The sequence below is a fragment of the Ornithorhynchus anatinus genome, chromosome 7 (assembly GCF_004115215.2).
Source record: "Ornithorhynchus anatinus isolate Pmale09 chromosome 7, mOrnAna1.pri.v4, whole genome shotgun sequence".
NCBI lineage: Eukaryota > Metazoa > Chordata > Mammalia > Monotremata > Ornithorhynchidae > Ornithorhynchus > Ornithorhynchus anatinus.
In genome coordinates, this window is record NC_041734.1 from 23,254,507 (window position 1) to 23,270,622 (window position 16,116).

Here is a 16,116-nt window from a genome sequence, read left to right on the forward strand (position 1 = left end):
ACCCAGATCATTTTTTTACAAAAACATTCAGGACACATCTCCCTCCTCCTCAAAAAACTTAAGTGGTTGCCCATTTACCTTCACATCAAACAAAAACTCCTCACCATTGGCTTTAAAACACTCTATCACCTTATCCCTTTCTAACTCACCTCGCTTCTCTCCTTCTACAGTGCAGCCTGCACACTATGATTCTCTAGTGCTAACCTTCTCATTTGGTTTTGATCTCACTTGTCTCACTGCTGACTCCTAGCCCATGACCTGCCTCTGGCTTGGAACACTCTCCCTCCTCAAATCCAATAGACAATTACTCTCCCCCAGCTTCAAAACCTTATTGAAGGCACATCTCATCCGAGAGGACTCCCAAACTAAGCCCCACTTTTCCTCATCTCCCACTCCTGTCTGTGTCACAATGACTTGCTCCCTTTGCTCTTCCCCCGTCCAGGCCCCTCAGCACTAACATACATATCTGTAATTTTATTTATTTGTATTGTTGTCTGTCTCCCCGACTCTAGATCATAAGCCCATTGTGGGCAGGGAATGTGACTGTTTATTGCTGTATTCTATGCTCCCAAGTGCTTAGTAATATGCTCTGCACACAGTAAGTGCTCAATAAATAAGATTGAATAGATGGATGAATGAATGAATGAATGAGAGTATCAATAAAGCCAAGGTTAGCTAATGTTTCCAGGAGAAGAGTTTGGCCCACACTGTCCTAGGCAGTTTAGAGGTTGAGGAGAATTAGGGTGGCTGTATTTGGGAAGAAGGAGGTCATTAGTGGCCTAGAGAGAGCAGGTTCTATGGACTGGAGGCGGTAGAAACCAAATTGGAGGGAATAAAGGAGATAATTTGAGGAAAGGAAGTACGGATGTGTACTACTTGCTCAAAAGCTGAAGGGAACTGTGGGGTCAAGGGAAGACTTTTTTTAGGATGGGGAAATATGAGCATGTTTGGAAGCAGTAGGGAAAGAGCCATTGGGAACAAATAGTTGTAGATGGCAGTCAGGGAAGGAAGAGAGAGGGCAAGTTTTTGTTAAGGAGACCCAAAACAGAGTCCCAAGAGGAGCCAGCAGAGAAAACTGAGACCTGATTAGTACTGTGTGAGCAAAACTGAGGTCTGATTGTGTTTTGAGGTGACGGGAGTGATCCTCAGCATTAAAAGCAACTGAGAAGTTGAGGAAAATCCAGATACAGTCTTTTGGACTTGACTTATAATCGGGTCATTGGTTACCTCAGAGAGGATAATACCTGTGGGGCAAAGAGCTCAAAAACCTGGCTGCATAGGGTCAAGAAGAGAGCTGAAGGAGGGCAAGGGAAGGCAGTGTATATGTTAAACCCACACTAGGAGTTTAGTTAGGAAAGAGGGAGGTGGGAGGCATATGACAAGAAGTAGAAAATAGCAGCTAGGGAGGGGAGAAGTGTAGGTTAAAGAGAAGCAGTGTGGTTCATTGGAAAGAGCACGGGTTTGGGAGTGAGAGGTCATGGGTTCTAATCCCAGCTCTGCCACTTATCAGCTGTGTGATTTTGGGCAAGTCACTTAACTTCTCTGTGCCTCAGTTACCTCATCTGGAAAATGGGGATTAAGACTGTGAGCCCCATGTGGGACAACCTGATTACCTTGTATCTATCCAGTGCTTAGAACAGTGCTTGGAACATAGTAAGCGCTTAACAAATACCAAAATTTTTATTATTATTAAAGGGATTAGGATGTGAGATGGGATTTGGAGATAAGTACTTAGCACAGTGTTATGAACAAAGTAAGCACTCAAGAAATACCTAGACTGATCGATTGACAGGGAAAGGGTCAGAGGTCCAGGAAGAGACTGCAAACAGCCGGTGGAAAAAGGGAAGCAAAAGGGGCCTCTACTCCAAGATTTGTAACAGGTGTAGGAATCCTCTATTGGGGAATTTCCTTAATCTAGTTGGCTTTTTACCCCTCTTAGAGTCACACCTGGAGAGTTTCCAGTACTCTACCAGTCACAACTACAGGATGGAGAGTCATGCAGAGGCAAACCCATTCCATTCCTAGCTTGGGCAGTGGCTAGTGAGTGGAAGGCACTCTGTTCCAAGTCAGAGCTCACCTGTGCTGGGCAGCAGCAGCATGCAAGAGAGTCGAGGGAAGGGACTCATTAACTGTGCAGAAGAAGGCAATGGTAAACCACTTCTTTATTTTAGCCAAGAAAATTCTATGGTTATGCTACCAGAATGATTGCAGATGGAAATGGGGCATTCTGGGAGAGATGTGTCTATGGCATCACTGTGGGTCACACACGACTTGACAGTTTAAGACAACAATAAATTGGCTTTGGAGATGATCCAGGTAGAAATATCACTTCTCACCTAGTAAACCTGGTTATGGGAAAGTGTTTCTTTGAAAGGACTGATGGGGAATGAGCTACACAAACCACTGGGTGAAATATGATCTTTTTAACCTGTTTCACTACTTTTTTTTTCAGACAAGTGGCCACTTTTTTCTCTCTTCATTGTCCTTTTTTTTGGTGTATATTTAGCAGGTAAGTGGACATCAGGCAGGGGGCCAAGTAAAAATATTTATTTCATTGGAACTTCCAAAGGTCATTTAAGGGCAAATTCTAAAACCAAGTAGACAGCGGTAACAAGCAGGCTGTTGGCACTGGGTGTAGGTCAGGAAGAGCTGCTCTAGTTCACCACCTCTCACCTTTGGGAGGTCAATGGGACTCCAGAAATCCTGGGAGATGGGGTATGTGCTGCTGGATGAAAGGGCTGTGCCTACCAGAATATGGCCAACTAGCTATAATGAACATCTTTTCACATTCATATGTCTGCATGATTCATTCATTTTTTTATCTCTCTGGTTGTAAATAGTATGATTGTCTCTCCTTTTGGAACACTTCTTGGGCAGGGAGCATGTCCCTTCAGTATTCTGTACTTCCTAAGCACCTAATACCAAATAGAAATGCCTTACCATTGGCTTTAAAACACTCAACCACCTCCCCACTCCTACCTTATCTCACTAATCTCATCTATAACCCAACTGACACACTTCATTCCCCAATACTAACCTTCTCACTGTAAACCTGATCTCATTTTTCTCGCTACTGACCCCTTGTTCAACTTTCCTCTGGCTTGGCAGTCCCTGCCCTTTCATATCTGGCAGTGAATCTATCACTCAAGTGCTTACTGCTTGCAGAGCACTGTACTAAGCATTGAAAGCATACACTATAACAATATAATCAAGTTGATAGACACATTCTCTGCAGGTGAACATCAATGTGAGGTAGAAAGGGGCAAGTTGAGTGAGTGCTTTAAAGACAACAGTAAGGAGTTTCTGTTTGATGTTGAGGTGGATGGGCAACCACTGAGGGTTCTTGAAAAGTGGGAAAACATAGATTGTTTCTGGACAGAAATGGTCATGGCAGAAGTATGAAGCATGAACTGGACTGGGGAGAGATAGGATGCAGAGAGGTCAGAAAGGAGGCTGATACAATAATCAAAGCAGGGTGGATAAGTGCTTGTATTAACACAGTAGCAGTTTGGATTGAGAAGTAAGGGTGGATTTTATCAGTGCTCTGAAGGTTCAACCAATGGGAGTTAGTGATACTATCTCCCTATCTTCAGAGCCTTACTAAAATCACATGATTTCCAAGAAGCCTTCCCAGAAAAAGCCCTCCTTTCCCTTTCTTCCTCTCCCTTCTGTGTCTCCTTCACACTTGGATTTATTCTCCTTAAGAACTTTGGTATTCCACCTACCCACACACCTCAAGCCCCACAGTACTGACACACACATCCATCTATAATTTCTTTTAATGTCTGTCTCCCTCTCTCATCTGAAAGCTCCTTCTGGGTAGGTATCATCTGTACCTATTCTTTTATATTGTTCTTGCCCTCACAGCTGGTACCATGGTCTGCACACAGTATGAGAAGCAGCGTGGCGTAATAGATAGAGCAAGAGACTAAGGAGTCAAAAGGTCATGGGTTCTAATCCCGGCTCTGCTTCTTGTCTGTTGCGTGACCTTGGGCAAGTTACTTAACTTCTCTGTGCCTCAGTTACCTCATCTGTAAAATGGGGATTGAGACTGTGAGCCCCACTTGGAACAGGAACTGTGTCCCACCTGATTTTCTTGTGATCATCCCAGTGCTTAGTACAGTGCCCGGCACAGAGTAAGCACTTGACAGATATCACAGTTGTTATGATTAATACTCGGTAAATACCAATGATCATTCAATTGACTAGTAGAGTGCACCAAACAAACAGTGGGAACTTAGGAAATGCTATAACTGGCCACCACTGCTATCACTACTGATTATTCATTCATTCATTCATTCATTCAATAGTATTTATTGAGCGCTTACTATGTGCAGAGCACTGTACTAAGCGCTCGGAATGTACAAATCAGTAACAGATAGAGACAGTCCCTGACCTTTGACGGGCTTACAGTCTAATCGGGGGAGACAGACAGACAAGAACAATGGCAATAAATAGAATCAAGGGGAAGAACATCTCATTAAAACAATAGCAAATAAATAGAATCAGGGTGATGTACATCTCATTAACAAAATAAATAGGGTAATGAAAATATATACAGTTGAGTGGATGAGTACAATGCTGAGGGGAGGGGAAGGGAGAGGGGGAGGAGCAGAGGGAAAGGGGGGAGAAAAGAGTTTAGCTGCAGAGGTGAAGAGGGGGTTAGAGGGAGCAGAGGGAAAAGGGGAGCTCAGTCTGGGAAGGCCTCTTGGAGGAGGTGAGCTTTAAGTAGGGTTTTGAAGAGGGGAAGAGAATTAGTTTGGCAGAGGTGAGGAGAGAGGGCATTCCAGGACCGTGGAAGGACGTGGCCCAGGGGTCGTCGTCGGGATAGGCGAGAATGGGGGACGGTGAAGAGGTGGGCAGCAGAGGAGCGGAGCGACTGGGGTGGGCAGTAGAAAGAGAGAAGGGAAGAGAGGTAGGAAGGGAGGTAGGAAGGTGATGGAGAGCCTTGAAGCCTAGAGTGAGAAGTTTTTGTTTTGTGCGGAGGTTGATAGGCAACCACTGGAGGTTTTTAAGAAGGGGAGTGACATGCCCAGAGGGTTTCTGCAGGAAGATGAGCCGGGCAGCGGAGTGAAGAATAGACTGGAGCAGGGAGAGAGAGGAGGAAGGGAGATCAGAGAGAAGGCTGACACAGTAGTCTAGGAGGGTTGTCATGAGAGCCTGTAGCAGTAAGGTAGCCATTTGAGTGGAGAGGAAAGGGCGGATCTTGGCGATATTATAAAGGTGAGACCGGCAGGTCTTGGTAACGGATTGGATGTGTGGGGTGAACGAGAGAGCCGAGTCAAAGATGACACCAAGGTTGCGGGCCTGAGAGATGGGAAGGATGGTCGTACTATCCACGGTGATAAGGAAGTCAGGGAGAGGACCGGGCTTGGGAGGGAAGATGAGGAGCTCAGTTTTAGTTATGTTGATTACCACTACTATGTACTATTCCAACTACTATTATTATTCCTTTCTCCCGGTTGCCACCCTGGAGCAGCCTCCATACCTACTGCACCCCTGCTAGAGCCATCTGGGGCTCGAGGGGAACCAATTTTTCGTTTTGAGCTTCGGGAAGAACTTGGGAGTGCAGTTTGAGACGTCTGGGCATTTGTCAGTGGTATTTGCAGGGAACCAGGTGGAGAAGCAGTGTGGCTCAGTGGAAAGAACCTGGGCTTTGGAGTCAGAGGTCATGGGTTCGAATCCTGGCTCGGCCACTTGTCAGCTGTGTGACTTTGGGCAAGTCACTTCACTTCTCGGTGCCTCAGTTCCCTCATCTGTAAAATGGGGATTAAGACTGTGAGCCCCATGTGGGACAACCTGATTCCCCTGTGTCTACCCCAGAGCTTAGAACAGTGCTCAGCACATAGTAAGTGCTTAACAAATACCAACATTATTATTATTATTATTAAGAAGCTGAAGGGAAGGGAAGTTACAGGATTTTCCTCAAACCATTTCCAGGATTCAGGCTTCCCTGCCAGAACAGCTGCACCAGGACTTGTGGATTTTAGTAACAGGCCTTTCTGGGGGGTTCAAGCTTGCTTAAAGAGTATTGTTCTTCAACAAGGATTTCCCAGAGTCTCTCATGCGCCCTGTATTTGGAAGAGAGGGGCCATGAATGTGGAAACTCACCACTGAACACTTGACTATCTGATTTACACAAGCTCCTGGGAGAGTTTAGAAAGATGTAGCGATCGGATGATGAAAAGTTTAATATCTGCATGATACTCCATGATAAAATTGCATTTATGATCTTAGGGGAGGAGGTTTTTATTGGATGCGTCCGAGCTATTTTTTTCCCTGAGTAATGAACTATGGAGCGTGTTAAATCATGTATAATTCACAGTTTATTGTTTGTTATATTCTTATCCAGAAAATTCAATAAAAAGTTAATTAAAAAGAATGTAATAAAGCAAAATGACTTGAAATATTAAAATGGTAATAGAAATTTAATTTAGGAGCTGCTTACACTGAAAGTCTCCATGAACCTGATACTCCCTTCATCAAGCTCTGGAGGCACAGAAGGCTTGGCATTTTCCCCAACAAACCCCATCTCGGTCCCCCAGCCTGTGCCAGGGTTCATATAACAGAGAAAGCCCCCAGTGGAGCCTGGCCCAGAAGGAGGCAGAGGTAGACTCAGGAGCCAGACCGAAGCTCCCTGAATTCCCATGGCATAGAGGGCCAGGAGTCACTGCATCGGGGTGACTAAAAATTGAGGCTAGTCATAACTCCCAGAACAGACATTTTAGTGGATTTTCATGAATTCAATGAATGTTTACTGAAATAATGTAGTCACAAATAGGACAGAGATAGCAAACTGGGTTATTACTATACTGTTTCCCGGAATGGAGTCCTACATGAAATAAAGACGCTTGAGTGTCCAGAAACTTTAAAAAATAAGTCCTGTTAACATCCCTCAAAATGCTAAATTACCAGTTTCAAAATCACCTGAATTATAATTTGTCTCCAATACTTTTCTGATGGATCCACCAGTCATGGATCAAGTTTATAAATGGGTGCTGCTGCAGGGTGATAGAATTTGAAGTGTAAAATTCAAGGTATTTTCCAGGTGATCATGAGAGCACAATGTGACCGAGTGTAAATCTAATTGAATATATATATTTTAAATGTATTAATGAAATTAATATATTTCAATAAATGATATAATATATAATCATAATCAATTTACCTGTGAATGATATATTCTACATTAGGTAAAGCTATCTCTATAATCCATGATTTTCATCAGAATAAAGGATAAGACTCATGCCCTATTCCCAAGTTTCCAGATGAAATATAAGAATCACACTGGAGGATTCCCTAAATTCTAAGGACTTTTGCTTCAGCTGGGAAGAGGACAACTTGACAATTTGACTGGGTATGAACATCACTGAAGTCCAAGAAAAAGCCATTCTTCATACTAGACACAGATGATAGCACAGTAAAAGAACCCTCCTCATCCCCGCCCCGACCCCACACAAAACTAACCAAAGACTGTAGATGTTTTTCCTCAGTCATACAGGCTCTATAGACCTGCGATAGGCTAGAAGAAAAGCTATGTAATAAAAATCACACAGAGAAACTCACATCTAGGACCCCCTGCTCACAAAAAGTGATCCTCAGCAGTAGCAATAAAAGTAGGAACAGCAGCAACCAACACTAGAGTTATTTCAGTTTGAAAGAGGCGAGTGAATAGCAGCAAAATAATGGGACATGGATTGTGGAAAGTACAACCAGAGGGACAAGGATATTAATTGCCAAGTCTAGAATTCTTGGGGTTGGCACTCCTGGCATAGATTAAATACTTCCTGGCAGCCCAAATGGTCCCCCACTTTGAGTCAGGTGTTTTTCAAACTCTAGTTGGACTACCGAATGACTCGCCTTGTTGTTCACCTTGCCCCAGTCTCTCTCATCTCTGGTCCAGACTTTCCTCTGCTACCTGGATCATTTTTCTAAAATGTCAATCTATTCATACATGTCTACTCCTCAAAAATCTTTTTTGGTTGCCCATTCTTCTCCAAATCAAACAGAAACTCCTCACATTATTTTGAAGGCATTCTATCAGTTCTCTCCCTCTTTTTAGCTTCTACTGCTATGAACAGTTTGTGTTCTTTTGTCATTACTAAACTCATCTGATTCCTAGGTCCAGTGGAAATTACTGGGAGTCTTGGTCTTGGTCTTGACGTCAAAGTGAAGCATGCACTTTAGAGGGAAAGACCGGAAATAGGGAAGTCTGAATGGAGGCTGATGCAGTAGTCAAGGTAGGATCATCATCATCATCATTATCATAATCATCATCAGTGGTACTTATTGAATGCTCACTCTGTGCAGAGCACTATTCTAAGCACTTGGAAGAGCACAATACATATGACAAGTTCCTGGGAGAGTCTGGTGGGTGTTTAGATGGAAAGGAAAGAATGGAAGTTTTATAGCAAAAAAACTGACAGGCTTCAGTTTGGAATATGAATATGGAATTGAAAGAGATAATTTAAATTTTGGGGGCTTGAGAGGTGAGTAGGATGGTGGTACTATACACTGTGAGGATTTGAGAGAGGAGAATCAGAGTTAGATTTTACACATACATTTAGATATTGATGGATATACTTACATAGATTACTCAGAAGCCGGAGATGCAAGATTGTAGAGAAGTCAGGGCTAGTGAGGTAGATTCGGGAGGCACCCACATAGAGGTGATAATTGAAGCTGTAGGAGAGTCAATAAGCAACCCAAGGGATTGGGTATAGACTGAAAATACAAGGAGACCTAGAACAGATCCTTGGGAGACCTCCCACAGTTTTGGAAAGGCAGAGGAAGAGCAGGGGAAAACGACTGAGAGGGATCAGTGAAAGAGGTAGGAGGATAACCAAGAGAGAATTGTTACAGAAAGAGAGGCAGAGTCACCTACTGATTTCCATGAGCCTGGGAATCAGAAGGACCTGGGTTCTAATCCTTACCAGAAGGGCTCAACATGTGGCCACCGGTCCAGGTTCTACCGAGCATGGGCCACCTAAATGGGTAGGGTTTTAACATGCCTTTTCATTTGCATAAACCTGCCCATAGCTGTTGCAGTCAGTTCCCCTTGGTCCTTCTGAAAATGGTCTTCCCAACCCAAGCCATCATTAGAGGAGCAGCGTGGCCTAGTGAAAAGGGCACAGGCTTGGGAGTCAAAGGTCATGGGTTCTAATCCTAGCTCTCAGCTCTGTGACTTTGAGCAAGTCACTTCACTTCTCCGAGCCTCAGTAACCTCATCTGTAAAATGGGGATTATTGTAATCCCCACCTGGGACAACCTTATTACCTTGTATCTACCCCAGAACTTCCAACAGTTCTTGGCACATAGTAAGCGCTTAACAAATGTGTCATTGTTATTATTATTATTATTATTAGCCAACGTGCTGTCAATCTGGTTCTGTGGCTTCTCATTGGTAGTTGAACAGGAAGTCGAGATCCTAAGTCTCCAATGGTACCTGTTGATTGCTCTTGGTCCTGTCTCCATTGATCTTCACCTCATGGCCCAATATGCCATCTTGGAGCCACAGCCTGGGGAAGGGTCTGGGGAAACATTCCCCAATTACCAAAGGCATTGGGAAAATTCAGGTCACTAGGATTGAACCCAACCCACCAAGGGGAGGAGGCTGGAGGTGTTCGGCAGCATCAAAAACTCCAGGAGACGCTGCAGGCTTTGCTCCAGGTCATGGGCTGAGGGATATAGCATGGCCTATAGCATCACGATATGTGTAGGAAGTCCGACTGTGGAGCCAGGCTCCAAGACTGATGGGGTTGGTGGGACACAGTGTATGATCATGGAGACCCCAGCATACCCCAGAAGTGGTCCGTAAGGGTGGTAGTTCAGGGCCTCAGAATGAGCCACTGTTGGGAGGGGGCATGGGGATGGGGCGCAGTATTATCTCCATGCCAGAGGCAGCTTAGAGCCCTTCTCCACAGTGTAAGGCTGGACCACAGGGATGAAACAGTCCCTCTCCACACCACAAATCGCATGGTTTGGAGTGGGAGAGGAAAGAAAGTAGGAAAAAAAAACTGGTGTGGCACAGCCCGGAGATGCTCTATGACAACAGAGGCTCTATCCATGGAGCTCCCATGGTGGAAGCAGCCCAGGGCTCAATCCTGAATCCTGCCCAAGATTAAGCCTGAGCCCGAGCCTGAGGAAGGCAAGGATGACAGTCTCATTGTCCTCCATGTGCCCTTAAATATCTTAAACCCATCTCCTTTGTACTTTATTCATTGCTGCGTGCTACTCTTAGTAACTGATTGTCCCATCACATCCTCCTGCTCCTTTCAGTATCCCCTCATGCATGCAGTTTGCGTTCTCCAACATCCTCTTCAAGACCTCAATGACAGCCACACTGACAAAGGGAACAGAGAAGCAGCTTGGCCTAGTGGGAAAGAGCATGGGTTTGGAAGCCAGGGGACCTGGGTACTAATCTTGACTCTGCCAATTGTTTGCCATGTGACCTTGGACAAGTCACTTAACTTCTTTTTGCCTCAATTTTCTCAACTATAAAATAGGGATTACATGCTTGTGCCCCTTCCTACTTAGACTATTAGCCCCATGTGGACAGGGACTCTGTCCAACCTAATTAACTTGTATTTACTTTTAGAATGTGAGCCCATTTTTGGGCAGGGACTGTGTCTATCTGTTGCCAAATTGTACATTCCAAGTGCTTAGTCCAGTGCTTTGCACATAGTAAGTGCTCAATAAATACGACTGAATAAATGAATTTATCCCAGCACTTGGGACAGTGCTTGATACATATTAAGCATTTAACTTAGATCATAATAATAATAACAATGATGATAAAAAAGATATTGTGGTTTAATTTCTTACTTAAATTTTATACAAAATAGCTTGCAGTCAGTCCACAGTATGCATGCCCAGTTCAACTCCACCATGTCCACAGATCCTGGCCCTTCCCAGATTCCTGATCCTAGGAAGGGGCAACCCTCCAAGGATTCATCCCAATGTAATGTTGGCATCCCCCCCGGGGTTATGGCACAACAAGCAACCCAACCTAAAATAATAATGCAAAATGAAACGCAATTTCCTGGGGAGAGGTGAGCATTCACTTGAACAGGAAATATAAACCCATGGGTTCCTAAATTGGTACAGAGTGGGGTCCAGCTGGAAAAACTTCAGTCAAAAATACGCAGGTCAAGGGTACCTGTGAACTGATGATGATGAAAATGTTATTTGTTAAGCACTCGCTATGTTCCAAAGACTTTTGTAAAAGCTGGGGTAGATACAAGATGATCAAGTTGGACAAAATCCTTGTCTCACATATGGCTCACAGTCTGAGTGAGCATGAACCTTAATGATAAATGAAAGAAGAGCAAATGAGTTGAGGGATACAAGAAGGAATGGGAAAGTAGTTGGCACCATGCAGAAAGTTAGAGAAATTGAGAGACAGGCAGAGATGGGTCTTTTTGAAAGAGTGGATTACAGTGTTTCCACATTTGATTGCTCTCATAGTCTGTTTTTATTCCATGTGATTGAGGCCTTTTTCTCTGAAGCTAAGAATGGAGTATAGATGAAGAGACTGGAAGCAGAGAGGTCTGTGAGGAGATGGCGGCAAGTTGGGCCCCCAGGACCTCTTCTTCCGGGAAGTCTTCTGGCTTCATTCACCTGGAGGTCTGCCCAGGGCCCTGGCTTAGGAGGAATCAACCTAAACACCAAAACCTGTTATGACTCCTGGGCATACTCAGCTCAGACCTCTAATTGTTTAATCCTCAACAGGGAGAAAGAAAGAGAGCAGCCAAAAGCAGTCATGGGAAAGTTCACTAGAATAAATTTGGGGTATGGAGACAAGTGTTAGACATGAGGAGCTTGATTTTCCTAGGCCTACGATTATTTCAAATTCAATGAAGCAATCAGACCTGATGGAAAGAGCACAGACTGAGGAATCAGAGGATTCCACCATTTCCCTACTGTGTGACCTAGGGCTAGTCACTTAACTTCTCTGGGCCTCAGTTACCTCATATGTAAATAGGGACTAAATATATGTACTCCCCGTCCTCCTTCTCAACAAAACAGATTTACCAATTTAATAGTATTTAATGAGCACTTATTGTACAGAGTACTGTGTTGAATACTTAGTAGATGTACTCCACTTTACTGAGCACCACCTGAATACAAAACACTGTTATATCACACTGGAAAAGTAAAATGAAGCCCACTGGAGTTTTTTTGTTGGCTTTTTTCTATGGCATTTATTAAGTGCTTATTTTGTCCCAGGCACGGTTCTAAGCACTGGGATCAGTACAAGCTAATCAGATTGGACACAGTCAATGTACCACATGGGGCCCACAGTCTTAATCTCCATTTTACAGATGAGGTAATTGAGCCTCAGAGAAATGAAGTGATTTGCTCAAGGTCCCACAGCAGATAAGTGACAGAGCTGGGATTAGAACCCAGTCGTTTCTGACTCCAAGGCCCGGGCCACATCCACTAGGCCATGCTGCTTTCCTACTAGTGTTACCAGTGTTACTCAGTGTGACAGCTGCAGAAGAAGTAATATTACTAAGGTAACACATCAAACCTTTTGGTCCAGGATAAACAGCTTGGTCATCTCTGAAACTATTCATTCCTGGATGCATCACCAAAAACAGAGATTTCCCTGCCAGGTTTAGAGAATTACTCAAAGAAAGTGTTCTTGCCTATCATCATTCAGTGAAAGGAGGAAATTACTCATTATGCAGGACTTTTTGATGAGCTGGATATTAAGAGAAGCCCTTTGGAAAGTATTTGATGGGTTTTGGAATCTTAAGATCCCTAGGCCACAAAGGTATGTGGGGACAAACCTTAGCTTTTGGGTCCAATGATACACTTCAGAAAAGAGAAACTGGATGAACCATGTTCTTGGTGCGTGTTGAACATAAGTGCCGTGAGCACTGGTTGGATGGCTGTGATCTGGGAAGATGAATCTTAACTGAAGGATACCTACTGGAGGAGATGAGATTTGGGGATGGTATTGAAAATAGGGAGACCTTTGCTTTAGTGGATTTAAAGGGAGAGAGAGTTGCAGGAAAAGTAAGACAAGGAGCACAGTATCAGATGTGGGAGAGTTGAGAATGAGACACAGTGAATAGGTTAGCTTATAAGGGATGAAGAGAGTAAGCTGGAATGGAGTGGATGAAGAGTGCTGATAAGTAAAGATGGTTAAGATTTTGATTTAATAATGATGGAATTTGTTAAGCACTTACTATGTGCCAAGCACTGTTTTTGTTTTTTGATGTGGAGAGATAACATGCAACCGTTGGAGGGTGTTGAGGAATGGAGAAACATGTGCTGAGCAACTCATGTATAACCTAATGGAATAGATGATAAGCCCCTAGTCCAGAACATTGGCTGTTTGTGTGGAGAAGAAGGTGCAAATGTGGGAAATGTTGAGGAAGAAAAAGCAGCATGATTTTGAGACAGACTGAATGCAGAAGCTAGAAGACAGTGAGCCAAGGTTGTGGTTTTTGAAACAGGAAGGAATACGGGTTGTGTTGATTGTGTTGGGAAAATTTGGAGAAGTGGCTTTAGGCATGTTGATTTTGAACTGCTGTAAGGACATCCTTTATATCTAAGTTGCCAGAGGGGAGGTGGGAGAACTGGGACTCCTAGGGGATTTGAAGCTCTAGAATAATTGGAGGGACAATGGGCATGGGAGTCAATCCAGGAGGGAAAGTACTGTGGCTGGGTTGAAAAAAGGACAGAGCTGTAGCAGAAAAGCTGAACTGAGAGTGGCGAAGACAGTTTAGAGCAGAGGAAGGAGACTAAGATAGTAGAGGTAGTGTTAGGGTGGCAGATACTAGGAAGGGGTAGGCAAATTATGAAGGGGAGAATGAAAAGAAATAAAAGGACCAGGTGGAGCAGTTGAGGGTGGAAGCAAAGGAGTAAATCAAGTGTAAAGGGCAGGAAGATGAGATGAAAGTGGCTGCTGGTGACAGCAGAGAAGCAAGAGGACAACTGTAGTGGACAAAATTAAGGTGATCTGAACTTTAACAAGAAAGTTAAAACCACAAATGCAAAAGAACAAACGGGAGTTCTTTAGAATGATGGAAAGCAGCAATCACAGAGTGAGGAGATCTTCTCCCCTCCTTGATAGTCAGATTAGGGGAGTTTTTCTAGCACCCAAGTCATGGCAGCTAAACTGTCCATGACCTCTTGTAAGGATAAAACAGAATCCTCCCCAGAAAAAACCCTAAAATATTTAGGCACAGCCTAGAAACTCCATGGGCCACCCATGAAGTGGTCAGAAATGAGGAGATCTACCTCTGGGGTAAAGCTGGTCAGAAGTGTGTGATATGAGAAGGGACAAGAGGGGGGTTAGGATGTCAATCCTGATGCCACTCCCTGGATTAAGGAACCACGGGCTGGGGTTCCAGTGTGGGAATGCCAAGCTCCTATATGCCCGTCTCCAATAAACTGCTATGCGTTGGCCCCTTTGATGTCTCGGCTATGAGTAACTATTCTGGGATGCTGGGGTAGGTGACTTTTGTTCATTCATTCATTCAATAGTATTTATTGAGCGCTTACTATGTTCAGAGCACTGAACTAAGTGCTTGGAATGTACAAATCGGTAACAAATAGAGACAGTCCCTGCCCTTTGACGAGATTACAGTCTAATTGGAGGAAAAGGACAGACAAGAACAATAGCAAAATTATGTCTGAAAAGCTAAAAGAGTCACTGGCTAAAATAGGCACAACTGGGCCAGCAGTTTGAAATGCTTACTAGCCTGTTCCCTGAGCTAGGGGTTGGGTGAGTCCAGTGGTAAAAGGGAAAGGTGTTTAACTTCCCTTAGACTGTTTCCACTTCATTCAGGGTGTAGTCCAGGATGACATCATGCCCTTGAAACTTAAAGTATCCCCGGAACTTCTTTTGGAGCAGTAGTGGAAACCAGTAGATGTCATCTGGCCACATTTCATTGAAAGGCACCTGATCCAGTTTGAACCACTGAGGATGCATTTCGTCACTCTCAGTTGGATTTCCATGAAAACTATCTGTGCGGAAGACATGGACATCCATTAGCTCAGAGTTGCCAAGGAATTCAAATGTGATGTGACCTATCTTCTGTAAGGTGTCCACTGTCAGCCAACTCTCCTCCAGCAATTCCCTCTTGGCTCCTTCCTCGATCGTCTCCCCGTCTTGCACCTTTCCCCCGAAGCCATTCCATCGCTCGGCTCCGAAGCCACATTTTTTATATCCGAGGAGAACTTCCTGTCGTTTCACAACCAGGACCAAGGTGATGAGCCTGGACGAGAACATGTTCCTTCTCCTCCTCCTCCTCCTCTTTCTCCTCCTCCTCCTCTTTCTCCTCCTCCTCCTCCTCCTCCTCCTCCTCCTCCTCCTCCTCCTCCTCCTCCTCCCCCGCCGCTGCCGCCGCTCCACCAAAAACAGTTCTCTTCCAATACCTTGTCAACAGAAGGCAATTGTTGGCAAAAAGTAGAAGTAGTAATCATTACTTAATGAGTGCTACTAGATACAATGTTAAACACTTGGGAAGTATAAAACAAAGAATGGATACAGGAATGATGCAGGAATAGGGATTGGTGGTGCAAGACTGATAGAGGGATAGGAAGGGGAGACAGAGCTGAGTTTAGTGAAGAGTGGAGTGCTGAGGTCACAGAGACTTGCCCATCAAGGGAAGGAAGGATTAGAGGAGCCCTGCTGGAGTATGATGGCTTGCAATAAGTGGAGTGGATCAACCAATCAAAAATCTCTGGTTGGGGAAAGCCTAGTGGAAGTGTATGATAGAACAGGGGGAAAACAAATGCAAAAGGAACAGAAACAACAAGCCCAAAAAGTGAATGAATAATACAATTATGAATATATAAATATATGGAATAAATAAAGCAATCCATACAGAAAAGAAGTATGTCTTAGTGGATAGAGCATGGGCATGGAAGTCAGAAGGACCTGGGTTCTAATTATGGCTCTTGTCACTTGTCTGCTGTGTGACCCTAGGCAAGTCACTTCACTTTCCTGTGACTCAGTGACCTCATCCATAAAATGGAAATTAAGACTATAAGCCTCACATGTGACACGGACCATGTCCAACCTGATTAGCTTATATCTATTTCAGAGCTTAGAACAATACCTGGTACAGAGTAAGCACTTGAATACCTTATTAAAAA

At 44.1% G+C, this 16,116-nt stretch overlaps 1 protein-coding gene and 1 non-coding gene across 2 annotated transcripts; one reads left to right on the forward strand and one right to left on the reverse strand.

The window, feature by feature from the left end:
• Nucleotides 1–1,929: 1,929 nt before the first annotated feature.
• Nucleotides 1,930–2,067, forward strand: LOC114813475. Its single transcript, XR_003761193.1, has one exon. It is a non-coding gene; the product is annotated as a small nucleolar RNA SNORA7 (small nucleolar RNA).
• A 12,635-nt stretch (nt 2,068–14,702) lies between these two features.
• On the reverse strand, nt 14,703–15,257 carry LOC100073692 (7,8-dihydro-8-oxoguanine triphosphatase-like). The gene has a single exon (XM_039912659.1). The coding sequence runs from the start codon at nt 15,245–15,247 to the stop codon at nt 14,780–14,782; it is 468 nt and encodes a 155-aa protein (XP_039768593.1). The 5' UTR covers nt 15,248–15,257; the 3' UTR covers nt 14,703–14,779.
• Between the last annotated feature and the right edge of the window lie 859 nt (nt 15,258–16,116).